Genomic DNA, 27,662 nt, shown 5'->3' on the forward strand with positions numbered 1-27,662 from the left:
TAATTATTGAAGAATTTCTTTAGATTTATTCTCATAAATCCTGAAAATAAACTCGGGGATTTGTCGTAAGTTCTAATGGTGCATAACAAGAAATCCTCGAGTCTACTGAAGTAGCGAGCCAATTTCAAGAGAAATAATTATTATTATATTCCTTTACTTTTATATAAGCAATTACATCTCTATAAATTATAAGGTTACAGTGAAAATTTACCGTAAAAATGAATTTAAAAAATTATTGTTATGCGTTATAAAAAGTAAAGTCGCACCCATATCGAAACTGTAAGAACTGTTTTCAATTTACCGTTTAATCTTTGAAAAATTTCTTTGCGTAAACCCTGAAAATAACCCTGTAATTGCCATATAAGGACTAGTTGTAGCTATAAGCATAAACAAATAACAGTGTCTTCCCCTGTATCAAATAATGAAACGTGTAAAAAATGTAAGGTCGGGTTATCAGTCTATAGCTATAGACTGATAACCCGAGGCCCTAAGCTGCTGCTTGTTTAGCTAATGCACAAATCTAGTCCTGGAGCGTATAAAGGATGCATTTTCGTTACGTTTGAATGGTCCATAGCAGCATGAAGCGGGCCAACTCGAAGAGAAAGAAAATTATTATTATACTCTCCAACCTCCGTACAAACAAATTTTTCTGTAAATTATAGGGTAACAAGGGAAATTAACCGTAAAAATTATCGTAAAGATTATCACACATTAAATTAATGGGAAAATGTTCAATAATAATGATCAATTTAACATCTGTGTCGAAAATATAAGTTATATTCTCGATTTAAAGTTCAATAATTAAAGAATATCTTTAGATTTAATTAAATAAACCTCGAAAATAATTTGGTACTTGTCATAAAGGAACGTGTAAAGGGTTTATTCTCGTTACGTCCGAGTGGGCCTTAGCAAGAAATCCCTAAATCTCTTAAGGTGGTGGACCAATTCGAAAAGAAAGTTATTATTATTATACTCCTCTCTACCTGTACCCAAGCAATTGCATTTTTGTAAATTATCGAGTAACGAAGGAAAATTACCGTAAAAAAAGTTTATTTAAAAAATTACTGATGATTATTACACAATAAATTAATAAGAAAATAAAATTGTTAAGCTACAGAAATTTATATTAATGTAAATTTATACATAAATTACTCGATTCTCTAATACTAAAATAATTTGTTCAATTGGAACTTATCAAAAAGTTGAGTAAAATATATGTAATAGAGGTTTAGATAGCTTAGATAGTATAGATATATAAAGCTCTATAATATAGATATCGAGATATCTTTATATTAAAGATAGTCACTAAATACAGTTAGCTAACTGTATTACATTTACTATTAATAGATAGTTATTAGATCCAGTAAAGTGTCGGGAGTTTATAACAAATTTTATAATTTTTAATCATTAAATTGAACAAATTTAAGATGATATAATCAATATTTATGATCAGTAATTCTCATCCGAAACGTCATTAAAATCTGTTCAGATAAATGACGTATATGAATCCGTTATAACTTTTAATTTAAATTATCTTTCAATAAAAATTTCAAGAATTTAGAAGATTAATAAAATTATAAAACATTTCAATTATTTACTTTTTAATTCCAATTAATTAAGAAAAAAAATACGAAACAATTTAAAGACCGTTAAAAACAGATTCAAATTTGAAAATGATAACGTCTGATTGGTTAATTTTTTTTTTAAATCGAATATCGTCATTAACGTGGTTTGCAGTAATTGGATAGTTCGAAATCTAATTATCGAGTATTTGATTGGTTTAGTGGATATTTTAAATTTGAAAATAACAAATCTGTAATTAAAATAGGGAAGACGATTGGTTAATTTTAAAAATTATTTTATATAATTTAAAAGAAAGAAAGAAAATAATCGAAGCTAAGTGTCCCTTCTAAATTAATAAGTAACCTTATAGAGGGATAGTGAAAGAGTACATTTACTCTCCATTCACGTCTAGAGGGCAAACTAAATAAAATTAAAGGGATCAACAGTATCCGTGATTGGCAAAGCATCTCACGTCACTTTATTAAAGAAAAAAAGAAGAAAAAAATGCATAAGAAATTTCAAGAAAAACCAAAATCTCTACCCTCGAATTTTATAACCGATCTGTAAACTAAGTTATCAACCTTCTGGCTACATAACTTTAATTACAAATTTCAAATTTCCGAATTAAGTTATCTCCTTCCTTCCAGTCCTCCTTTAACTGCTCCCAAATCGCATACTTACTGTAAATCGAGAATTTAATAATAAAAAAAAAAGAGGGGCGTGTAGAACGAACGAAATTTTCACCTATTTTTCTCCTTTAGAGCTATAGGAGAATATATAATGATGAAGAGGAGTCTTCCATCAATAGATAGGACTAGATATGAACTACATTCTCTTCATATTCACACTACACATAAAAGTCAAATATCCCCCCTCGATTTTTTTCTTAATCAGGGGTTTGACAGCAGATAATATCTGACTTGATTTATAAGGTAGCATCTTGATTAAATCTTTAAAAGAAATTTATGAGAGTCGATTTATTTTTTTTCCCCAAATATTTTTATTTTTTTATTTCTTTTATTAATAAACGACTGCCAAAATTTGTAAGAAGTTTAACGTTAAAAGTTTATGTTGGAAGTTCTTTAAAAGAAACCGTATCAAACCGACGAATCTATGTTGATTTTAGTGGAAAATATTATTAAAAACTTTGATTTTTTTTATTTTTTATGCAGTTTTATGATTCTAGATTGTACCTTTTTTACGATTTATCTACACTTTACGTGCTTTAATTATCGTTTAAATTTATAGATTTTTTTTAATAAATTAAAAGTAAAGTTTAATCTATAATTCTAATTTATTTAGAAAGCATTTTTATATCTCTAACATTAATTAATTTTTTTTTAAATTTCTGTTTAAAATCCATCGATAAAGGAAACCGTACAAAGTTATAACCAATTGATATCTGGTATCTAACCTCAATTGTGGGGATTTTGCAGATTTGTTTCTTTGCTGTGACATAAATCGAAAAAAGAAAGTCAAAGAAAGAAAAAAAAAAAAAAGAAATTGCAGGCAGGAAGAAGACTCATCAGATGAAAGGCAAACAGAAAAAAAATATCCAGCAATTTTTTTTTTTTTAAGTTAAGGTTATTATCACAGTATAGAACTTAGTGTTGTTATTGTTATTATTAAAGGATAAAGGTGTATCAGTTATTAAGCTATTTAGATCAATAATAACATGCGTAGAGTTTTCCTTTGATCTATCAATACAGTGATGATGGCAGGTATTTCGATAAGGGACGTCGTTTAATTCATGACAGTAATTTAAATTATTATTATTATTTTTTTTTTTAATAACAAAAGAGTAAAACTTACCTTAAACTGGCGGTTAGCTGCTGATAGCTCGTTCTCTATCACCATTAATATTATACCCAATAATGCTAATACTAGAGCATAGTCACTTATGCGCTTCCTCTTTTCGAAAAGGTTTTTCCTTTTTCCTAAACGGTAACCTACACCCGGTTTCTGAAAACGGTTCGACTTTTCGTCGTTGACGGGATTATATTCCGTGTTACTTGCCATAACTATGCTAGTGTTTTCGCTGTTCATAACTGGTTTCTGCAGCTGTTTAAGTGGGCAGATAACACCATTAGCCCTTAGAGAATCGGCAGCAATTGATGCAAATTCTTCGCTTTCCGCACAGTACGAGGGGGTCCTGGACGTGTCCGATCCATGTCTGTACTCTGGCGACGGCCGCTTGCCACTGCCGCTACATAGTTGACAACTTCCGGTAGGTGGAGCCACCAGCGTCGATTCTCCTTCTTGTATATCGGGGCACGACCTGTGGTCGGGGTGGCAACACTGATGCGATGATGGACGATCCGGTTCTGACATCATCCGTCTGATTGTCGTCGCCGAATGCTTACGAAAGGTCATAGACGATAATGAGATGTTAGAAGAGCTGTCGTTGTTATCGTTGTCTATATAAGGGCAGTTATGATCCATATGAGGGCAATGATGATGATGACGATGACGATGACAATAGGATGGGTTACTGGCAAATGGTGTAACCATCGTAACCGACATGGCGATCAGATCTGTAAATTGACTTGGCATCAATAAACGAACACCAAAAATAATATCAATAATAAAGTTTTATTACTTCTAAACTCTATTTGAACTTAATATTATTACGCGTACAGACAAATAGAGGAGAATTCCAAGAAGGGAAACAAGACATCTTTATATAAAATAGGTTTGTGGCAGGAGGTCTTTAAGAAAAAATACACACAAAAAAAAAACAAAAAAATCTGGAGATGCGTGATGTCACTTCTGAAGGGCGGGTTCTTTGGAGATTGACACGTGGAAGAAACAGAAAAAGGAAATTGTTGTTGCACGACATTTTATTTTTCTATGTAAAACGGAAACACGCAACAGTGTGTTTGTCTACGAGACAATTATTTACAAGTCTTATTCGACTGTTTATCAACGTGACATTCGAACATACTCGAATTTTAAAAAAGGTGCAACGCATGCGAGGTCGATTCGCACCATACGCATGGCAATCGCGTGTTTTTAACGCGTAAAACAGGTACGAAAACGCCATCTGATACTTTGTAACTCAAAAACGTAGTATAGAAACACAATCTAAACTTTTTTTAATGCGTAAACGAGTGTAAAAATGATGTGATCTGGCGCGTAATCGAGATATAACAGCGCAATCTAAGGCGTAAACAGGATATAAAACAAGCTAACGAATAGAATTTCTTGTATCAACATCTTTTAATATCCCTTCCAATCATAACCGTTGTTTTACAGAATGGCAAAAATATATTTTTCTACTGAAATTATCGCAGCAGATTTTTTCTTCCAAGAATCATTACTCTAATGCGTACTATTCCGAGCGCCTACGTAAGCGAAAATGATCACAATAGACAACCCCACGCCATCTAGTATTAAAACTTTAAAGTTAACTTTTGATAAATTTTATAGATAAACAATAAGAGATAAGAATATTAGGTCAGGCAAAAGATAAATGAAAAGAGAAAGACAAACTTGACCCTAAATAGAGGAAGAAGTTTCTATTTTTATTGCTCTGTCATCGGGGATTTCTAACTGTAATGAGAACCGAGCCAAAGAAAATCGTCAGGGGGGATCACGGCATCTTTGTATAGAGTTCCGTCCAATCAAAGTAAATTAATATCTATTAGGAAAGTATTATTGAAGAAATTGTTCTGTAATTATATTTCACAAACTATAATTTATTACAAAGTATATTAAAAAATATATATTTTCCCCCTGAAGTGTCTTAAAAGTGTCACCTTATCTAACGCTTAATTAATGAGGCGTTACTCTCTAAGTTCGTGACGTTTAAGACGTTTTTACTGAAACTAAACTGTAAATTTAAATTAGAAAACGTTTCAAATATAATTCTTGAATAGTTAAATAATCCATCAACACCATTTTATATAAAAAGAAAAACGTAAGAAATCGAGTATCCGAATTTAATAAGTAGCGACTTATAAGCGCGGCGATTTATTTTCGGTAAGATGCAAATCTAAGAGATTTATAAAGAGGAAAAAGAAAATAATTTAATTCCTATTCAGTGTAGAAAAGTCTGGAAAAGAAAAATCCCCACTCAATTTTTAATAGAAACAGTTGAGTTTGTAGTACAGTCGAGGTTTTTTGCGGCTTCGGGAAGCAGTAGAATTCGAAACCTGTATGGCCTCCTTTAAGTTTTATCATTTCTTTTTTAAAAAAAATCTGGAATCATGATGCGGAAAAGGCGTTTCGAATTTAGATTTGAACGCTTTGCTACTCCAGATTTTAGCTTTAATATAAGAAATTGACCCGGGGCAAAAGTAGAAGTAAAGTTCTCATCTATACCGAAATGTGTCTAGTGGATATCCGATATCGGGGTTCTTCTTTCTCCTTAAAGATCAATAGAAGGAACCTATAAAGATCGCGTTATCAGTTTAGCGCCTATAAAGCCATTTCTTCTATACTTTTCTATAGAAAATGTAAGAAAAATTCCATCCCTATAACCGACTACAGCTTTAATTAAACTTTCTTCTGTGCGTTAACTGCAGGCGTAAAGTCAGTTGTGACGTTTAACTAAGCAAAGCCACTTAATAAAACTAATTCTTTTTATATATAAATTTTAATTATTAATAAATTTAAAGAAAATTAAATGCATAATTAATGTCGCTACCCTTCATAAAATCTGCTGATTGTGCAGAAAGTAACGTTCTCATCGTTTATTCTCTCGCGATTGGCAACTTTCCAGACTTTTACGCTACACCTGCTCCATCTATCGGAGCGAATACAATTGTTGTTTTCTACCTCATTAGCATGAAACTTTTTCTGTATTCTTCTTCTTGTTCACTTCAATCATTTTTATTCTTAAATACCTTCGTTTGTATATTAATTAGATCACTTGCTAATATTTATTTAATCTCGGGCTTTAATTAATCTTTGGTAATCTCATCGGCGTTTAAATTAATTAGCAAATAGAACCTGTTAATTAAGTCCATTTTCTTAATAGATTTCCACTTAAATTCGTAGAAAATTTAATAAAAATAATTCCTTCTATTCTCTTTTTTAAACAGCAAAAGTTACTAAACTTTTACTTTTCGTACAGAATTAAATTTTTATTTTTATTAATTTCTTTTTTAAAAATACAGTCGAGTTTACTTAATTTTTATAAATTCTATTTTATTTTTCAATCATCAAGTCCATTTTAAAAATTCAAACGTAGAATACACTCATTGACTAAGTGACACGCTTCTAAGTAAGGCAACCAATGGAGTAATCTGTTTCATATGAAAGGGGCGATGTCATTGGTTGGTTTACTTAGAAGCAGCCATTGTTGTGCATGGAGAAGGAAGCGTTGGAATCGAATGAAACTTTATTAGTGAGAACTTGAAACTTGTTACCACGGTCATTACGACCGTGGTAATAAGTTTCAAGTTTATTATCAACGTTATTACACATACAATATAATTTAATAAATAATTTAAAAGGCAGGCGCGTAGCAAAAGCCTTCCGACTCTCAATTACAACCAACCGTGCTAACACACAATTTTGCGAAAATATATTGTTATACAATCAATATAACGAACGAAAACAAAATAAGATATGACCCCTCAAAAACATTTTTAATGCAATTTTTTAAACTCCGTTCTGCGGGCGCTAAAAGGGCCTTTTCTAGCCCAACAATGAGTTAGCCAGGCTCACAATGTGGCTGGGTAGTATGGGATGGGGCCCGATGTATCCTCGAAAAATTCCTGGAATTTTTATACTGCTTAAATTCGATCTCGGGTCCTTCAGAGAGCCTCGGCAATCCCGCCGGCAAATTCCAGGGTATTAACCTTATATAACTGATAAAGAAATGCCGTCAAACATTTTTTGCGCGATGATGGCGAACGAGATCTGCGAACATTGTGCGATAACAATTACCCACGTTTAAGATTTAATTAAGTGTTCTAAGTGCCAAAAATGTTTCCATTTTGATCGTGCAGATTAATCCGGTATCAACTTCAATAAGTTGAGTAAATGAAATAAGAAGGAATGGAAATGCTGCAGTTGCAAAAAAACTTAACAGTACAGACAGGAATAATAGGTGTTGGGGACATTATAGATAAAGTATAATTAAGAAAGATAAGATGATACACGTATATCGTCAAATCAGAACCAAAATTTGGAAAACTAGCTTAACGTCTGTACAGGCATCGAACACTCCCAAATGCACTAAATAAGATGACATTACTCGTATTTTTCCCTGATTTGTCTTCCTTAAATGATTACAATATCGAAGCAAAGAGAGTTTCCTGTGGAACAACGGTACAATTTAAAAAAAAAAAAACATTTAGTATTTTGTAGGACATCATCATCTCCGGATACTGTCGGGCATAGAAGCATACAGGTACCTTGTGATATCTGCAACAGATTTGCCCGTAGATATTGTAACCGCTCCTCTAGTCACTCACACTCCAAAATGGCAAATACTAGCGTTTCATCTGATTCATGTTATGTTCGATGGTCGACAAATCTAGAGAATGGATAAGCCAAGTAAGTGTGACAATGTGATGAAAACATTTACAGGAAACCGAGCTATGTGCTGTCGAGCATTATCTTCTGGGAAATGGATGTTTGCAGACCTCATGAAAGACATCGCACGCGGTCACAAGATTTCCTGAGTGTACCGATGTGTTGTCCTCGTAACCACTCTAGGAGTGATCGACTATCATACCAGGCTCCCTGGACCAAACGTCAGCACTGGAACAGACGGACTACTCAACAGTAAAGATTGAGGCGCTCACCAGAGGTTCTCAACACTAACAAAATAATCACTCGTCTCCAAACAGAATCGGGGTTCGTCGGTAAACGTAATACTCTGATAATCCGTAGCAGTCTGAACTTCGTGTCATGGCACCACTGCAAATGGTATGAGAAGAGACAGCGTTATATAGCGAGCTTCCACTTGTCTCTGGATGGCGGGAAGAGACGCTATTGGCGCTGTTCTTGCTTCGTCACGATTAAATCATCTTAACCATGTTCATGTTTATCTTAAACAGACATTATCTCTTGTGACGGTCTATTTAAGGCGTCAAGAGCCTGCCACGTACGTGTGCCCTTAGGTATCCCTACCCAAACATTTCACAGCACGGCCATCTTTTTCCTTCAGTCCGATGATGCTCTCTCCCCCAAACGCCGTCAGCTGTGTTTAATGTGTGACTGCTTCTTTTAGACATGTCTAGCATTCGAAGACTTCCAAACAGCTGTACTGAAAATTAAGAATACAGCGAACCTTTGCTATCCTTTCTGTAGGATATTAGGATATTGGGGTAGAAATTTTAAGGAATTCTGGCGCCATTACTTGATGTGCAGACTAACAACTGTAGTCATTTACGAGACAGCTGTACGCCGAGATCTGCAGTAACAGGACAATTCTATCCGGAGACGTAACTTTTCATTTGTCAACGAGTGTAATTCATCTTTAGACATAAACAGATTCAAATTACAGAGAAATAAAAGACTTTCTTCACATAAAATATCGATTTTACTAATATATAATGTAATTAAAATTTAATAAACTGGCAGTTTTTTAAAATATGCATACATTTTGACAAAAAAGAATTCAATAAACCGACATTTTCTAAGTAAGGAAACTATGAAAGCCAATTTAAATTTTTTTTATATATTTATGTAAATACGATCGCGATGACAACTCGAAGGAAACTTAACAACAGGGAGAATTAAACTTCCAGTAATAACCTACAAAGCGTAATCTTTATATAAAGAGTAGAAGCGAAAGACAACAACAACAAAATGAATAAGGAAGAGTTGTACAAGAAAAAGCCTAAAAAGATTTACTTTTTCAATTTTTTTTTTCTCATGAAAGTGTAAACATTGTCTTTAGAAAGTATCAGTTTATTAAATTTCTATAATTTGGGATCTGACGAAAGCCAATTTTCAATCTTTAGTATTTATGTAAATACTATTATAATGGATACAGAGGGAATTGTCTTCAGCTTCCAGCAACACCCTAAGAAGTATCACCATATAAACGAAAGAACAGGAAAAAGGAGGAGGAAGAAGGGAACAAACAACCTGAAAAAGATCCGTTACACGTAAATGCATTTTCATAATTTCCGGAATTTTTTCCCCCTTTCAATGTATAAAAGTAATTTTTAGAAAATATCAGTTAATTAAATTTCCATAATTAAATACACAAAAAAAGGAAGCTAATTTTACGATTTTTACTATTCGTATAAAATTATTACTTTAAGTAAAACTATTTGTTAGAAGTATTAATAATATCTAATTAAAAAATTAAATTATTACAGTAAAAATTAATTATATATCAATAAAATTTGCATCTTAGAATAAAGGAGCTAAGCTAAAAACTTCATTGATTCTAGGATAGTAAAATTTATATTTTTAATATTTATAACATACAAGGTTTTTATTGATCAAACGTAAATTTTCTAGAATAATCAAGTAAAATTACTCAGTTTAATAAGAAATAGAAATATAGACACGTGTTTCTTACAAAATATGTCAATTTCTTCAAGAAAAGTAATATTAATTGTTACGTAACAAAAGAATTTTTTAAAATTTTTCTAGATATTAATTCTATGAAATTTACAAATAAAAGAGAAATATAATTCTAGAAAAAATATTTTCTAGAATTTTTACTATAAATTATTAGCGAAAATGTCCGAAAAAAAGAAGCTATATTTATACTCTGTATAAATTAGGAAATTATTAATACAATCTTAAAAATAGTCTCAAAAAAGATAAAAATTGAATAAAAATTACTTAATTTTACATTTTTAATTACCGATAATATAAGAAAAATGCTATATAAAACCAAAAAATGCAATTTTTAATATAAAAATTCAGCTTTAAAAATAAAAAAAAAATGTAAAAGTTCGAATTAGTGAATTAATATTTTCGTCGTAACTTTTAATGTTTTAAGCTTCGCTTAACTTTTAAAAAAGAGAGATTTCGAGGAATATAAAATAAGATTTTATAGAAAATCGAAGATAAAACATTAACTTATGAAAAAGGACATTTTATATTTTTCTTTTTGTATTTTTAAATTCGAAAGATACGAACTGAATGCTAATTTTTGTAACTAAAACCATAAAATAAGAATTTGTTTATTCTACTTTTATGTTTATGTTTACCATTCGATATTTAATAAATAATCTTTCTCTAAAGTTTAATTTATATTTCCTCCTCTCCTGTTTGAACATTCTGTTACGTTTCTAGTATTGTTATCTCTTCTTACGTTAGAACAAGAAATAAAATGGTAATTTCTAAGCAATTTTTTTTTTAAACCTGAAGTTAGAATACGTTTTTAAATGGATAAATTAATGTTTCTGTTTACACTACTTATACACACAGTTGTTAAATACTTAACGGTTGTAGAGACAAATTGCTATCCTATTGTGCCAATTGTATATCAAAATCGATACAATTTTGTACCAGTTTAGTACAAGGAAAGCTGTTCTTAGTTTGCTATTGACATTCGCAAGTAATATTCAACTTACAATACTGTTAAATGACTTCTACACTACCCTGCCGGTGTTCGCGTTAAGAAAGGCGCTTTTCAGCTAAAGAACTGTCGTGTAGGATACTGCAAAATTTTAATGAAACCATATTAAAATGTCAAAATATTTGAATTCTATGCTAAAATGCATAGAATCTTTGAATCCTCATAACTCATAACCTTTCATAACTTTGGTTGTTGCAACTCCGAATAAATTTCATTCTTTGTTTAGATGCTCCCTCAACATGATAGAGCACCCTCACATTTTTCTAGAAGAACACGCATTTTCTCGAATGCACAATTTGTTCAGCGATGGATTGGACGTTGTGGACTCGTTCGATATCCTCCTCGTTCGTTCCTCCTCACATCATTGGATTATATTTTTGTGGAATAAGTTAAAGAACAAGTGTTATTAACAGTTTCGACAACCGAAGAGGATATAAAAGAGAGTAAAAATGCCTAAACGTATACGGAATAACCAGTGTTATGTAATATAGAAGGAAGAAAACCAGGATTAAAAGTTAGCTGCTTTTTTAGCTAGAATCGAAATACGTTAACATTTTGATAGGGTTACACTAGAAATTTTGGAGTTTACCCAACTTCCACCCTAAGAAAACCAAATTTTTTAGCTGATTTAGCTGCCTTACCTACTAGAACATTGAAAAAAATAACGTTTAATCAACAAGGTTTGGAGCTACATTTTGTGGGCCACAACTTGCAAGAATGCAATTTCTGAAAAGATAAATTGTTATCCGAAGTTTCTATCGTGTTTATAAACCATAAAACTAGTTGAAATTTTAAAGAAATGTATACGTATGTAAGGATTTTCTACCGTAAAAACTCTATTCCTCTATATAACAAGTGAATCTAGAACGAAATAGGTTCGAAAATTCCTTAAAAAAGAAAGTTTTTCGGAAGTTTGGAAAAGAAAATCAGGACCTCTTCAGCATTTAGTCGCCAGCAACTTCACTTGGCTTTTGGCCAATCCAAAAATGTTCTTCACCTTTTTATATATATTTAAAAATGGCACGACAAAAATCCATTTTTGATATAATACAATTATAAAAAGAAAAAGAAAATAGGTGGACGTCATTTTATCATCTTTTTGGTGTGACATTTTAAGTTTTGTAAAGGGCCAAATAACTGTCGTGTGACGTCTTCCGTAGCGTGTATCTGTTAAAGACATCCCGACCAAGATAAATGGATGGAGAAGGAGTTTAAACTATCATCAGAACTTGATAACATTATACAAAAATGATTTATATATTTATAAATACGGATTTTTGAAAGATTGGGAGAAGGATAAATACAGTATGGTCGACAGACGGCTCCGTGATTTATAATTAAAGCAATATTTTATATACATGCCAAGCTGAAAAGAAGAAAAAAAATTTAAAAATTACACCTATCCGTCCATCTAGAGATTTAAAGTGTCGAGTTTAAATCCTTAAATCGCACGCCAAATTTAAAAATTTAAAAATTCTCGCGTGACCAATAGAGACGTACGATTTTTTTACGTCACTCAAACGTCACTGTAATTCAATTTTTTTCTTTTTTAACGTTTCGAAAACTTACTTTACAATATTGAAATTATATTAAATATTAATTCAATATTTTTTAAAAAATTAAAATTAAATTTGAATATCTTTTAACGTAAAATTTGACACTGTTTAATAATAATTTATTTAATAATTAAACGTGCTGCCATCTATTGAATATTAAAACTAATTTCGTTTATATTAATTAATAAATCGCTATTTATAGTCAAGTATAATTACTTTTAATTAATTTAGTTTCCGTTTTAAAAATATGTTAAAATAAGAATAAAATTTTATATAAAAGTTTTTAATTAAAACAATAATAAAATTAAAGAAATTTAATGGAAATTATTTTCTTCCCTCTAATTAATTAATTATAACACCATCTAGTGTGAGTAATTATAATTAAATTACTGCTGGAAAGTTTAATGAGAAAGTTTCAAATCATAAAATTGGATTGGGGAAAAGAAGAAGGAAAAAAAAAGAAAGGAAATGGTAAGCTACTAAAAGTGTTTTTTTGTAACGTCATCGAGAAAATTTGTCAATTCTTAAGAGAAATCCCCTGTGTTGTTTTTTTATTTCTTTATTTCTTCCTCCTCCTCTTCTTCTTCTTGTAGTTGATTGATGAATCGTCTGTTTCCGAAAAGACTTAATGAATACAAACTGAAGATTTCAAATTGGTAAACGCCATTTTCTAAAAAAAAGAGAGAGAAGATTCGGAACTAAATTAAACTTTGATGTTTATAAAATATTCAATGTATTATTAGTAACGAGTGCTTTATGTGTAATTACAAGAGACAATCTCTGGCAATTTGCAGCGCTTCTTCTCGATGCAATGGTTTTTTTTTATACCAAAAAATACTGGAAGAAGTGGGCCAAATTTGGGCAAGACGATCGCCTTTTATGGCTTATGACTTACGGATGATTTTCTGTTTATCGGTGCCATAAAACTGGTGTGCCATATTCTCTCACTCGCAAGAATTTACTCCCCCTTCCGGGAATCATTATTGACTCCACAGATTAATAATGGAGTACAGGTGTTAATCGGGCAAATTTAGAAAAACTAATTATGGGGGAGGGTTTCGTAAAGGTTAAAGGTCACGCTTTTGTTTATTCTCTCTTCAGAAATTGTAATAAAAGTAACTTTATATCCATATCATGCGATGCCATTCCGCATCACTAAGCCACTTTCTTTTTTCCATCTGCTTCCAATTATACGACTCTTTGCTATATTTCTCTTTCATTTCTTCTTTATTATACAACTGGTAATGGAGTTCTGCATTGTTTCAATTTTTCTCTATTCCTCCTCCTCCTCCTTTTCTTTTTTAATAGAGTTTCTCGTTCTCTGATTAATTTTCAGATTCATTGGCGTGTCTACGTTTCATAAGTTTTTTCATTTCGTACGCGCCACTACTTCGTTTGTGTGTACAAACTGATAGATTGTTGTTGCTACTTCGGAAACATTCTCTAATCTTCTTTTTCTGAATGTATCTGAAACACGCTTACAGGAAAATTACAAAAAATAAAACAAAAATTACTATTAATTTTATTTATGACAAACGAAGTGGAAAATTTACGAAAGGTTTGTTTAATCTTGAATACGTATACATCAAGTAAAAATCATTCCATTTTAATTAAACGAATGCCACTCGAATTAAGTAGAGAACAAAGTAAAGAACACTTTGATAGATCTGATAGAAAAATATGAATAAATAAATGTTATTAAAATCTAGAGGGGGAGGATGTGTGCCACCCCTAACCGAAACTTTGAAGTAGTTAAATAAAATGTAATAAAAACAACTTTTCTTTCTAGAATATGAAAAGGTACCGTTGTAAGAAGGAATCCTTTTACAAAGACATCTGAATACGTCATTAACTGTTGTAAGAAGAGTACCATGACGTATCCAGGTACCTTCTTACAAATGGTACTTGAATACGTCATTAATATAAGTAGGGTACCCCTTACATTTTCAGAGATACCCATCTTACAATGGTACAATACCTCTTACATTAATTTTCAAAATTTATTCACAGTTTATTACTTTTTACGAAATGGTACTCATATGAGATTGGTTTGACGAGACGAGACAATGCAACACGAGTACGATCTGCAAAGGAGTGCCTTCCGGAAGAACTTTCTATAAGAAACGGGCACATATTTACGTGTAGACACATTCATATAAGATAATCCAAAGTAAAACCTAGTTAATTTTTTATTTACAATTAGAACTTGCGAGAGGTGAGACGGGCTCGGGCCAGTCAGAAATGTCGAACTGGACCCTATCTTACCGCTCTCGGCCATCTTTTTAAAACCCATAAGAATATATGAACAAAATCAATGAAATAGGTTGGATGACCAATGAGGTAAAGACACTAGCCAGCTGCCACGGAGATTCAAAATTGGCTCGTCTTTTCATGGGTGGATTAACTAGGATATGTTGGGTATCGCCTCTCACCACTCTACTGTACCAAAAAACTTAAATTCTCTTTTCTCTAAAGCACAAACAATAAACCAGAGCAGATGCTAAATCTCGAAAGACGAAATAGTGTAGTACATAAGTTAGAAATTTCAATTTAAAACATTGTGCGAAACTAAAAAACAAAAATTAATAAAATAAATATATAAAAAATAGATTTTTCCACTACTTATCAAAATGAATTTGTGTCATTTTTTTTTTGCATAAAATACTAAATTTTAAGGCTGTTCATCCGAGTCACAAGCCGAACAGTCTCGCACCTACACTCTCAGAGCCTGTTTATAATTTAAAATTCATTAAATTGCATGTAAAATTTAAGAAATTCAACATTTTTCATATATAAATATGAAACTTCTTTAAAAAAAATATATAAAATTTTACACGCGAAAAGCGTGCGGAGCATTTCAAACAAGCATTAAAAAAATTATACATATGTATAAATAAGCCATAAAATATCTGTATTAAAGTCAGTTTTATTAATAAAAATTTCATAAAAATTTCAAAAAGAATGTCAAAATCTCAATGAATTTTACTAAGAAATGAACACGCACATAGAAAAAAAATTAATGTTAAACTTTATGAATTTATAAAATATGTTAACATTGATTTTTTTAAATAAAAATTTCAAATATTAAAGCTAGAATTTTAAATAAATTTGACAAGAAAACGGAAAAAGTTTTTCTTCTTTTAAATATAAATAAATCAAGAGAAGAAAATCTCACGTGTTGAATTTTTTTTAAATATTCGAATCGATATTAAAATAATTTTTTTTGTAAAGATCTGGCAACACTTTACGTAACAATTAATTCGGGTAACATAAAAATGTGATTGATGACGAAACGAAGTCTTGAAATAAGTTCATGATTTATTTATAAACTTTACCAGTTTTTTCGATAGATTTTTGCTACAAGAATATAAATTCTTTTATTCTCCGAATGGATATTATTTGCCTTCATTCATGCGCCTCGTTTTTTTTTTTTTTTTTTAAATATGAAAGCTTTTATCCTTTCTCATTCTTCCGCCACATATCTAATGTTTACTTTAAAAAGAATCGATTTTCGCGTAGAAGAAATAATAATAAAAAAAAATTATGTCAAAAATAAACACCGTCTTCGCTTCATTTAAATATTTAATTTCTTAATATTTTTTTTTTTATAAAACATTTTAAAAAGTAACGTAATAAAAAGTTCTTTTTTAATTGAAATGTTTAACACTAGATGGCGATACAACTTTTTTCGCATTTTTGTTTTTTTATTTATTTGTTTTAATTTTTATTATTATTATTTTTTTGGTTTAATTTTCTTAAATTATTATGTATTAACGTTATTAATTTATTTCAAAATGTAAAAAATATTTTTTAAAATAGTATTATTGTCAAAAATATCTATTTTTTTATTACATTTTATTTAGTTTTCGTGATGATAAACATTACTGTTGACCTATAGCTTGAGTTACCATAGCAACCGAAATTATGTTTAACGATTTCTATTAATGAGCAGATAAACATTTTTATAACCGAAAAATTCCCGTGTTTATTATTTTATTTATTACATAAAATATGCTATATAATATTAATAAATGGTAAGGCGACAAAGTAAGAAAATTATTTTTAAAAAATAATTGAAATAATAAATGCAGCCATTAAGTACTTATACAAACGTCATAATAATTTAAATTACGTCAGAATCAAATAAATGAAATTATTGTTTAGCTTTGTTAAGCGATCGATAATCGATAAATCCATAAAAAATATTATATATATATATATATATATATATATATATATATATATATATATATTTATTAATAAGCGCGCTTATAATTTTTTAAAAAAATATTTTAATTGGTTTAAAAATTAAGTTGGAATTATTTACTTAATTTTAAAAAATAATAGAGATTTATTTAACTTTTTTTTAGGGCAAATAAGAAATATTTTCTGGGAAGTTTCTTTAAGACTCACCTCTTCTAATTGGTCGAGAAGAAAAAACGTCACAGGTAAAAAGGTTCGAGTCGTTGTGTGAGGTAAGCGAAAACACTTGTCATTGTTGTAACCATCACGTGTAGAATACGAGGAAGGAAATCGATTCCAACACCTGTGGTAATCTCGTCTCCAAATTTCAGTTCCCTTCGGTACTTGCGCCGATGACGTCACACTGCTCTAGGTCCATTCCGATGTGGACAGTGATCCGCTCTCATCGTCACCATCGTCTTCATCCCGCGCCATTCGAAACCACGTGCTTAGCACTCCCCTCCTCATCGGTTTTATTCGATTCGGGGTTAAAATAATATTCCTAATAATAAATGAATATTCGTGACGAGGTGGAATGGTAATTTGCATAATGGCGCGTTTTGAACTCGACCACATTTATCAACTTATCTAGAATTTGGCTCGTTAAATACGATTAAACTAGTTAAATTTTTCGAAATTTTTATTATTTTGTATAAAAGATAATATAAAAATATACAAATCATTTATAATTTAAGCGAAGAGCACTCGAATTTCGAATGACTGTTCGAAATTCTTTTTGTTGAAGATGCACCAATAGGAAAAGTAAACTTAATTTAATGATTTATCGAATTTTAAGTGGAAATTTTGATAATTTTGACCCGGATCTTCACAAAGAGCCGTATTGAATATAAGTAGAGGATCTTCATATTCTCGCTAAGAAAAACACGAAAATTTACAAATTAAACTATATTTTACTGCGTAAATTTGTTCTAGAATTTATTCCAACGATCCTCTCATTAACTTCAGTTAAATGAATCGTGTTTAGAAGTTAGTTAAAAGGTTAAACACGCCATTTAAACACCAGCGAAGAGTTTATTTCCGGTTTGCATGACGTCCGTGAAGAACATTTTATCTATTAAATTAAACAAGGAAACGTTGATAATTTGTGGATAAAATGGCGAAAAAAAATGTGGAAAATGTGCAACTGTTGCGTGGAAAGTAATTAACATACGACGTGCCATGTTTGTCGAATTTATCACCTTTTACATTTGGGTGATCCGCGATGGCGTGTTTGTCCTTAAGGGTGAATCGTGAAGCAGATACTGGAAAACGATATTTCAATTTACTGTTGTCATGGGAACAGATAGAAATATCGCAGTTGCACTTACCTTAAAGGTGTAACGATGATTGAAAAATATCAACATTCTACGTTGTACAACATAAAACACTTTAATGCTTTACGTGAGTTTCAAACTTTTTAAACAAGGATATAAATTGTTTAGATATATTCAATTTTTTCTATACGACAATCGCTCATTGCGTATTTTTCTCCCCTCCCTCCGCCTTCCGGTCAAGATTCTAAAATGTGGTTTCCGATTAAAGTTTTATTTATTTTTTAAACATTTATCTTTCTTTTGAAAAAATAAAATCGAAATTTTATCCACGTTAAAATAAATAAATAAAGAAAGAAATGTAACTGCGCAAGTTTGCATCAAAAACTTTATTAAAATGTTTAAAACAAGAAATAAAATTTAACTTATAAATAATCGATTAATTTAAAGAAAAAATCGATTACTCGCGAAGAAATTAATCGATTTTTTTAAGAATAATCGATTAAAAAAAAGAAATTGACAAGGTAAAATAGATGATTGTTATACTGAAACAGAAATATTTAAATTTTATTATTATTATTTATTTATTTATTCATTTTTAAGGAAGAAAATCGATTATTTTTTATGTAATCGATTAATATTTATCGGTGAATTAAAATAATTCAATAAAAATGTCTTACGTTAGAAATATTTATCAAAGGTTAAATAAAAAATACATAAACTCGACTCTAAAAAAATGTCTACACACGAAAGAGGGCAATAAATTTAAATAAATTTTCATAAAAAAGGAGAGGAAATAAAACAAGAAAAAAAATTGAATAAATAAATAAAATATTAAGACTATTTTTCATTTATTTAATTTACCAGAGATATAACGTTTAAGATAAAAAAAAGAAATAATTAAAAATGTTCGTAATAAAAGGACGTGTTTAAGGGGTGAGATATGACTATAGAATTAGGATTTTAATAATTGATAAATTTATATAAAAAATAGTAATAAAGAGACGATAAATATATATTTTTTGGATTATTTTTTTTTTGTAAATTATATTCTAAAGTAGGAAAGGAAGGAAGGAAGTGTTTATAAGATGAGAAATAAATTATTTTTCTAAAAGTTGGTGTGTGCTTTGTAAAGAATAAATGCAAATGAAACGAATGTATTTTTCTCCATCCCGCATGTATCTATTCACATTGCGAAACGATACATTTTGTTGAAAGAGCATGGTCAACACACACACGTACGAAATGATTTTTGAACAAACAGTACGACCAAAGGAACGATTTTCCCCCTGAAATATTGATATAACTTGTCGGATTAATTCGTGAATAATCCGAACGAAATGGAAATATTTCATGTAAAATGTATAGCAAACAAACAAATAAAAAAAGAGTTCCCGTCTCCTATATTCATCTGAAATATTCCGAACGTATGCGTAACTTAACATCCATTTCTCTTTCTTCTCTGTGTGTGTTTTTTACACGTATTTTTCATTCCTTGCACTTCAAAAGCTTCTCCTATCGATGCGTTAACTGTAACCTTTCTCAGACCGTTTATATATTGTTTCTGTGCGCCGTTCTACGTGACGTATTGGCCTTTTGTTCGCGACTTGTGACATAGAGACCTTACATTGTTCACGTACGAGACAATCAGCTTATTGCAAGTATAATTGTCTGTCACGTTTAACGTCTATAAATTCCCAGAGTGCAGATTTAGTGCAGAATTAAGTACGTGTACGGTACGAAATTTTCCTTTCTAATTCTTTAACCCCGAGCTATATCATTAAACGAATCTCCCGGCGACACTTTCTGAACCAGTTCTGTTGTAGAATGCCTCCTCGTACCTCCGACATCACTAGATTCTTCATTCTACGAATTGTATCAGTAGGAGGTGCATAAAGTCGAGTTCCGTTCTTCGACTTTCCCTTCACTGAATTTTATTCTGGTTAGTTTCGGTCGCTGACCCCTTACTTACGCGAGTTTTCGTCCTGAAAAATTAACCGTAACGTTCATCATTAAGTGCAAAGAAGAAGTATGCATCGAGCGTGATGGTCTTAGAATCAAACAAGGTACGATTTATGATTATTTACCTATTAAAACCGGCCGTTTTTTAAATCGTTTACGCCGTTTCCATTCATAAAAATTAACGTAGTAATCTAAAACACGCGCCATTTACAATTTAAAACTGTGAATGAGCGAAATTGACAACTTTTTCTTGTCAATTTCGCTCATTCACAGCACGCGAACGTAGTAATGTAGCGAAAGTATTTTATTTTTTTTATAAATACGTTAATAAATTAGGAATTAATTTAATGCGTGTAAATAAAAGTTAATTAATTAATATTTATAATTTTTTAAACAATTAGAGAAAGCAATTTATTAAAAAAAGGAATAAAAAATTAAAGAAATTACAAAGCGGAACATGTCGTACCCATAACCTGACATTCACGTGGCGCGAGAATTTTGAATTCATTCAGGGTTATCGCGGTCATTGACACGAGTCCTATGTCAAGACTACGTAATTCTTCCTGGTGCAAGAAGTTTTGTTTGTTTAACTTCGAACGTTTTCTTTACAAATCTCATTTGAAAAATTACCTGTTTAATCTGTAAATATTTAACTTTAGCGGCGAATTAATTTATTTCCCTCCCCTAAAATACCTTAAAATGAAATCTAATTAGGGCGTAGATTTATTAAATTTTATAAAAATATCATTTTTTTTAATTATTTAATGTAAAAAGTAGTAATAAAAGTACCTTCGCACGTCGTAACTTGTAATGTATCGTGTATACACGAAAAAAAAGTTTAATATAATTAGACCGTCTGTTTATCTGTCCGTTTATCTTCTCTCAATCTCGCATTTAGTTCCGGCAGAAAAACGCTAATATGATTATCTTTTCTGTACGTCCGCATCCCATTACCTCAATAAATTTCTTCTTGCGTAAAGAACTAAAGCTAGAGAAAGGAGTAAAAGCGATAAAATAATCCATTCAGACTTTCAATATCGTGTTCCCATTTCTGTCCGGATGTAAGGAAAGAAAAAAAGAAATAAAAAAGTTAACGTAATCAACACGTGATTCTTTCTCGGATTTTTGCTTCAGGAAGGAAGGAAGGAAATCGTTGTTACAGTTGGCAAACGAGTGTTCTATTCGTGAAGTTTTTCTTTGTATTTTTCTGGCCCTTGCAATCGTTCCTTCTGTCTTTTGTGACTCTCTCTTGTATTCTTGTGACTCTTTGTGATTCATTCTTGTGTGTTTGACTCTCTCTAGCATAGTTGTGTTTCGTTCTTCTGTCTTTGCGATTCATTCTTGTGATTTTTTCGTGTCTTTGTGATTCATTCTTGTATTTTAGCGAATCTTTCGTATATCGTAGTGATTCATTCTTGTGTCTTTGCGACTGTTTTGTAGATTGTGTAAATCTTATCCATCGATTTTAGTATGCTCAACGAAGGAATTTAATGTAAATGTATAGGCATTTTCCAAGACTTGTATTTCAATCTTATTTCTGAAAAAGTGATGAAAGTATATTACTTTTCGATTTCATTTCAGAAGTATAAAAAGAAAAAAAAGAAAAAATGTAATCATCGTCGACATGCAAATATACGTTTGGCCATTGTCTCGCTGTCTGTCTATCGATTTCGCTTACTGTAAATAAAGATTATTAATTGTAATTAAGTCTGTTTTTTCAATTTTTTCACTTTTAAATGCAATCCTAAATAAATATTTCTCTATAAGTCAAAAATTCTGAATAATCTGGCAATTATTCAGTCTCCCGATAAGGATTAACGCCACTATTTCGCTTCTCATTTTTTTAAGCACCACGAGCTATTTTTAACCAATTAATCCTCTCAAGCTTCTATATATTAATATAATTAAAATACTTTCGGGGTATACCGGAAATAGTTTTGCACTCTTCGATAACTTTAATCGATTAATCTACATCAATCAAGTTACTGACGTCAAAGGACGACTTGAAATTTTTTTCGAAATTATAAGGAACAATAAACTTCTCCGATTAACTAGGTAAGTTAATCCTTAACAGGATTAAGGACGGATAAATCTCGTCACAAGTTAATCCCCCTCTGACCATTAATCGAATGGGATTAGTATAATCCGCATCGCTTAGTGTCCGAATAAATTAATCCCGGATCTAAATAATTCGGGATTAATTTAATCCTGGGATAATCCTTAATTAATCCGGGATTAAATTACGGATTTCTTAGGAAAATATAAAAAAGGAAACCGCCATTTTTTTTCTTGCTAACGATCTGGTTCATATCGAGTGGGATTAACGTAATCCTTGCCATTTAGATTTCACTACTCATCTGATTAAACCAGTCCTGATGAACCATAAATGATCCCAAACCCTAAATGATTCGTTAAAATTAAGGACTGTGTAGGGAAATTAATCAACCATTGCCATTTTCCCTAAACAAAATGAGACAAAACTGCCATTTTTCATTAAACAGAAAATGAATAGGCAGATTAATATAATCTTCGACCCTTAACAGCCTTAATCTAGGATTAATTAAAGGAATTTAACTTAATTTAAAGGAACAAAAGTTGAAAATTAGAAAAGGAAATTATCATTTTCTTTATTAGATTTAGGATCCGGCTCAAAAACGGCGATTAGTCCAATAAGATTAGTGTAATCAGCAGCGCTTAAACTACATTACTACCCGATTAATTAATCTTAATTGAGGAAATTAAGAAGGAAAATTGCCATTTTCCCTTCTTAATTTCAGGATAAGGATTAGTGTGGGATATAATTCGCCTCACTTAATTTACATTAATCCTGCGGATTGATTTAGTTAGAGGCGACTTAAATCCATTGGTTGAGAATGAAGAAGGAAAAATGACGATTTTTCCTTATCAGCATAAGGATCTGGTTCGAAAACCCGGATTTAATTCCCGTTCGGGGGGTCGAAGCGTTACTAAGGAGTGACGAAAGGTGTGTATTGTGATAAAAGGATGCAGAGCGAAGCAGTAAATCCGGATTAATCAAGGTGTACAGTTCATAATGTACGAGACTCGTTTACAGTAAAGAATGGTGCCTTTAATATATATATATATATATATAAATTTAAAAGTAAGTATTTTGTGTAGAGACTAACCCCCTTTACGCCATCTTTGTTTCTTTTTTTTGCAGTATTTTTACTGGATTTTTATCGTTTTCCTGTGTTTCCATCTACTTAATGCATACTCGAAAATCAAGGCAGAATATCCCGAGGGATATTACGCATTCGAGGAATCCACTTCTATCTACAAAAAACCACCCAAAGTCAGAAAACCACCCTACTTTAAGGCTGATGTACCGTGCCCCGGGGAGGATCCCATTGGACGATTTTCGCCACGTGACACGCTTTGCGGTGACCTGAACAAAGGTTTCATACCACGCAATCCTATGGGACAGACGCCATTTAAGGAGCCCTATCCATTGTAAGTGAGGCGAAATTAATCCCTGGTGCCATCTATTGTTATTTTAGAGAATTAACGACTAGACGTTACGACGGGCGGGATTAAAGCGTTAGCGCTCTTTTTTGTATTGTTTCCTCGGTTTTTAACGTTTAGTTTACGTGTTACGAAGCCAAATATAATAAAATTAACGCTAATTTGAGTAGCGGTGTTACCAGGGGATTAAAGTAATCAACTAAAGTAATAACTTTCTGTAATCAATCACCGGGTAGTATCATTTTTTAACGTTAAATTACGAATTTCTTGTTACTGACGATGTCAAATTTGAAATTTTCCAGCGACGTGATCAAGAACAAGACGTTAAAGTTCCTAGCCAGGTTACTTCCCTATCTCAAACAAGACATTAACATACCAAAGGTCGCTAGATTCGTAGGTGCTCCTATATCCTATAGAGAACCGGGAGGTTACGACTATCATCAGATACCTCTACAGTATCACAGAAATCGACGCTCCGTTACGGATAAAACAGTAACAGAAGAGACAGCGACGACAGAAACGTCTAACGTAACGTCACGAGGTTTATGTGACGATGGATCCGGAATGTAAATCAATTTTTATCTTTTTGAACAGTTTTAATAAGCTTACTGAGGCCTCTTTTGTATAATATAAAGCACGTATAACATGATAATTGATAAAGGACTAAGAGCAGTTGACGTAGGGGCCCCGGGTTTCGAGGGCTCAAAATTGTAACTGTACTTGTATACCGCAATTTATAGTTTTATAGCCACAATTACACGCTATTAGTTTATGATGTAAAATTATAGACTATAGAGGGCCAATCTTGTGCCTAGAGGTCATGGAAGGTTTTCATCCACCACTATCGACGATTAATCTGAAGTACAGGGCTGGATTTAAGTATACTAAGTAAGGCATACTGTAGTGTCTCACTGTTTTTTTAAACTTATTATTCTATTTGGTAAAGAAAGGGGCCTTTTATATTATAAGTTATAGGCTAACTAAACACAACTAGATATGTGCCACAGTGGCGTAGCGGACATAACTGGCGCCCGGGCACGACGCTTTATTGGCGCCCCCTCCCCCTCCAGAAACACATATAGTTTGCCTTGGAGATCATTTGGGCGCCCCTCTGCGTGTGGCGCCCGGTGCATGATACACCCCCTTGCACCACCCCTCGCTACACCACTGATGTGCCAAGGCCTCTAATTACACGAGATTCTAGGCAAAAATCTTAAGTTTTTCGTGTCTAGTTATATACAAATTAATATTTAATAGTTTAAAAGACACTAATATATATATATTAATTTTTTTTAAAATTTGTTTTTAAGCTTATGTTCACTATCGAACGCTCTGCAAAGTGGTAAATTGCCTCATACAGTATTAAGCGTGCTGGCGGAAGTTTTATCGAAAACCAAAACCACCACCCCTAAACCGGAAACGGAAGATTCGAAAACCAATCAGATCCTCTCCCTTCTGGCCGCAATTGCAGAAAACAGTATCAAAAAGTCACCCTCGTCCAACACAGACGAGAAGACTTCCAACGGGGAGAAGAGCAAGGACAGGTCACCTCTGTCGCACATCATGTCCATCATCACGGGTGCCTCTTCTGATGATTTCAGTCCCGTCTCCCTGATGATCGACTTAATGGCCAATAACCATTCGCCTCTCAGCTACTTGTCCAACTTGTTTCCGGTCCGTAGACGTCGTCCAACACCCCCTCAGGGCATCGATCATCACGTGGTTTCCGAGACTAGTAAAGTGGAGGTGGGCCTACCACCTACGCCTTGCCCTTCTATAGAGGATTACGTCACTCCCACCTTCGCAAGAAATTATCAGGGAGTGTGGAAATATGTCGTACAGATACCTAGCGAAGGATACTTCACTCAAACGGTGCAACAAACCAAGTGTGTGTAAGTAATCTTTGACCTCATTAAACATGGGTATGAAAGGTGGTTAAATTAACTAACTACCGAACTTATTACAGGAGGAACCGTTGCGATTTCATGGAAGGCGTCTGCCACGAATCCCCTCGTTGGGTTAGTTTGCTAGTAGCTGAAGTATTCTATCCAAACACCTACTTTCCAACTTCCACCCCATTCACCACGTCGCAGAATCCCTATGAGAACGAGATACCACCGGTGGAGGATTTTAGTAACTTTCAACAGTATTTGAAGAGAAGAGTGGGCGAGACGGACAGACCGACTCAACCGTATCCTGTGTTTTTACATCAGAAACAGACCGTTTCCAATGTGAAAGAGACTTGTGACGGTTACGATCAGATAGGATGCTACATAATAAGGGTTTATTACGATTGGTTTTTGGTTAATGGTTCCTGTAAATGTTGGAAACCTTCCGCTAGACAACTATTTAAGTACGATTCGGGAAGATCTTCAAAAACCGGTGAAGAAAACCGATAAAAATTATAAACTAAGACCACGAAAGGCGACCAACATTATAAAACTACAACACTTCCACTTAATAACAACAATAATAATAATTTTATTGGTTGAATTTTATGTATCTTCGGTTCTGTTTCCAATAAATTATATAAATATTGACTTAAGTCTGAGATGTATCGAATTAAATTGAAATCCCTTAAAGAATTTAATTTGATGTAGCAAAAATTGGTTGGTTTTAATGGCTCTAGTATATATGTATTTTGTGGGCCACGAAAATCCAATCAACCTATTAAAGTTCTTTTTGTATATATATATATATATATATATCACGGCGGGTCAGAAATCAATTAACTATGTTTTGTTTTGCACAGAAATTCCAGCATTACACTATTGGACACTGAAATAAATATGAGTACCAGAACCTTATGTGACCTATTAGCCATTAAGAGTATGTCTTACGTACACAAGATGTACACAAAAACCATGTTAAGTTAACCATGTTTTATTGGATCTTCTCATCTCTACTTAAAAATATGAATATGTTAAGGTTATGTAATTAGCATATTTAATAAGGCAATAGTTTAGTTTTTACAAATGTTAACTGATCATCCCTATATACTAAAGTAAATATAAACGACCAAATATACGTATTTGTTATTTAGTGCCGCACAATTTATAACAGAAAATTAATAATTTGAAGCTTATAAATCAAAAGTAATTAAAAATTATAATTATATACTTTACCTCTTATTTATATACTGTAAATATAACTGAACAAAACTGCGAGATAAATCCCTTAATTTGAAGCCAAAACTATAAAATCCAATTAATTTTGAATGGAAAATTAAAATAACTATGCGATTCTAATCGCAGAATCCTCGAAAAATATATAATACGAAATTGGATAATCGATATTTATTAATTTAATTAATAATTAATTTTAATTGCATGTAATCTTTCTAATTGGTTTGTCGATCTGATGAACTCTAAACTAGAAATTTTAATAAGTCTAGTCATTAAACCTTTAAGGATAATCATCTTTAACTAGCAAATATCAAATTACTATCTGATTAAGGAACTGTTGGGATATTTTTTATCTTTAGCTTCTCTGCAGAATCTATTTTTGGTGATACGTAATTGCTTCTAAATTATTATGTACCGATTCAATTATTCTGCGGCACTGTTAATTGTATTACCGTGCCACTGACGTGTCGATCTAATCATTTGACTAATATCTTTTGTTGTTTCGCTTCATCAAATCTCTCCATTAATAAGCGATCTCTCTATCCGGAGTGAATCTTCCAATCTGGCTGGAGATTTATTTAATTAATTTATCCCTTTAATTAATAATTAAGTGATTAAATTTAATTTTTTTGACAAGAACTTAAAAGACTTTTTAATTAAAACGTTTTTACATGCATATAAAGTATGTTTGAATGAGGCAATTAATTAAGAAACTAGAGTTTGTAGCACAATTGGGAGATGGCCCAATGCCGAACGGTTAAGGTGTCGGGCTAATGCGATCCGCACGAGCAACTTCTAGGAATTTTTCATGGGTGGCCCGTTCCCGATATATTGAGACCTGACCCTTACCGGCCAACCCGTCGTGGGCCTGGCCTAACCCCAAAATGGGTTCAAAAAAAGGCCCTCTATTCACATACTGGAATCTTCCAACTACAGACGAGCTATCGGATTTAATTTT

The 27,662-nt window shown here is 31.9% G+C and overlaps 2 protein-coding genes across 4 annotated transcripts in view; one reads left to right on the forward strand and one right to left on the reverse strand.

Annotated features, from left to right (window-relative positions):
• LOC136980778 (small conductance calcium-activated potassium channel protein 1-like) overlaps positions 1-17,298 on the reverse strand; it is a 33,104-nt gene extending 15,806 nt beyond the window's left edge. The window contains exons 1-2 of one of the 2 annotated variants that reach the window (XM_067276973.1): positions 17,035-17,298; positions 3,376-4,097 (exon numbers count right to left, since the gene is read on the reverse strand). In XM_067276973.1, coding sequence (XP_067133074.1) covers positions 3,376-4,086 — 711 coding nt within the window. In that variant the 5' untranslated portion in view covers positions 4,087-4,097; positions 17,035-17,298. Of the gene's footprint in view, positions 1-3,375; positions 4,098-6,211; positions 6,249-17,034 lie in introns of those variants that run through there. The other variant, XM_067276972.1, reaches the window with a different exon arrangement.
• A 2,624-nt stretch (positions 17,299-19,922) lies between these two features.
• spz6 (Spaetzle domain-containing protein 6) lies at positions 19,923-26,119 on the forward strand. 2 transcript variants are annotated; one of them, XM_067276953.1, is made up of 5 exons: positions 19,923-20,200; positions 23,278-23,567; positions 23,882-24,145; positions 24,890-25,471; positions 25,546-26,119. In XM_067276953.1, exons 1-5 carry the CDS (start codon positions 20,180-20,182, stop codon positions 25,976-25,978), a joined length of 1,590 nt encoding a protein of 529 aa, XP_067133054.1. In that variant the 5' UTR covers positions 19,923-20,179; the 3' UTR covers positions 25,979-26,119. The 2 variants fall into 2 exon arrangements, with proteins under 2 accessions (XP_067133054.1, XP_067133055.1); XM_067276954.1 differs by lacking the exon at positions 19,923-20,200 and adding an exon at positions 23,022-23,178.
• Positions 26,120-27,662: the final 1,543 nt, after the last annotated feature.

Source organism: Centruroides vittatus, unplaced genomic scaffold (assembly GCF_030686945.1).
Source record: "Centruroides vittatus isolate TY-2023 unplaced genomic scaffold, ASM3068694v2 contig_723, whole genome shotgun sequence".
Taxonomy (NCBI): Eukaryota; Metazoa; Arthropoda; class Arachnida; order Scorpiones; family Buthidae; genus Centruroides; species Centruroides vittatus.

Excerpts from the sequence above, each read along its gene's own strand:
- spz6 (XM_067276953.1), top strand. The coding sequence starts at position 20,180 with ATGGTCTTAGAATCAAACAAG. Across the intron at positions 23,568-23,881 it reads TTTAAGGAGCCCTATCCATT|CGACGTGATCAAGAACAAGA; the intron begins GTAAGTGAGGCG and ends GAAATTTTCCAG. Across the intron at positions 25,472-25,545 it reads GTGCAACAAACCAAGTGTGT|GAGGAACCGTTGCGATTTCA; the intron begins GTAAGTAATCTT and ends AACTTATTACAG.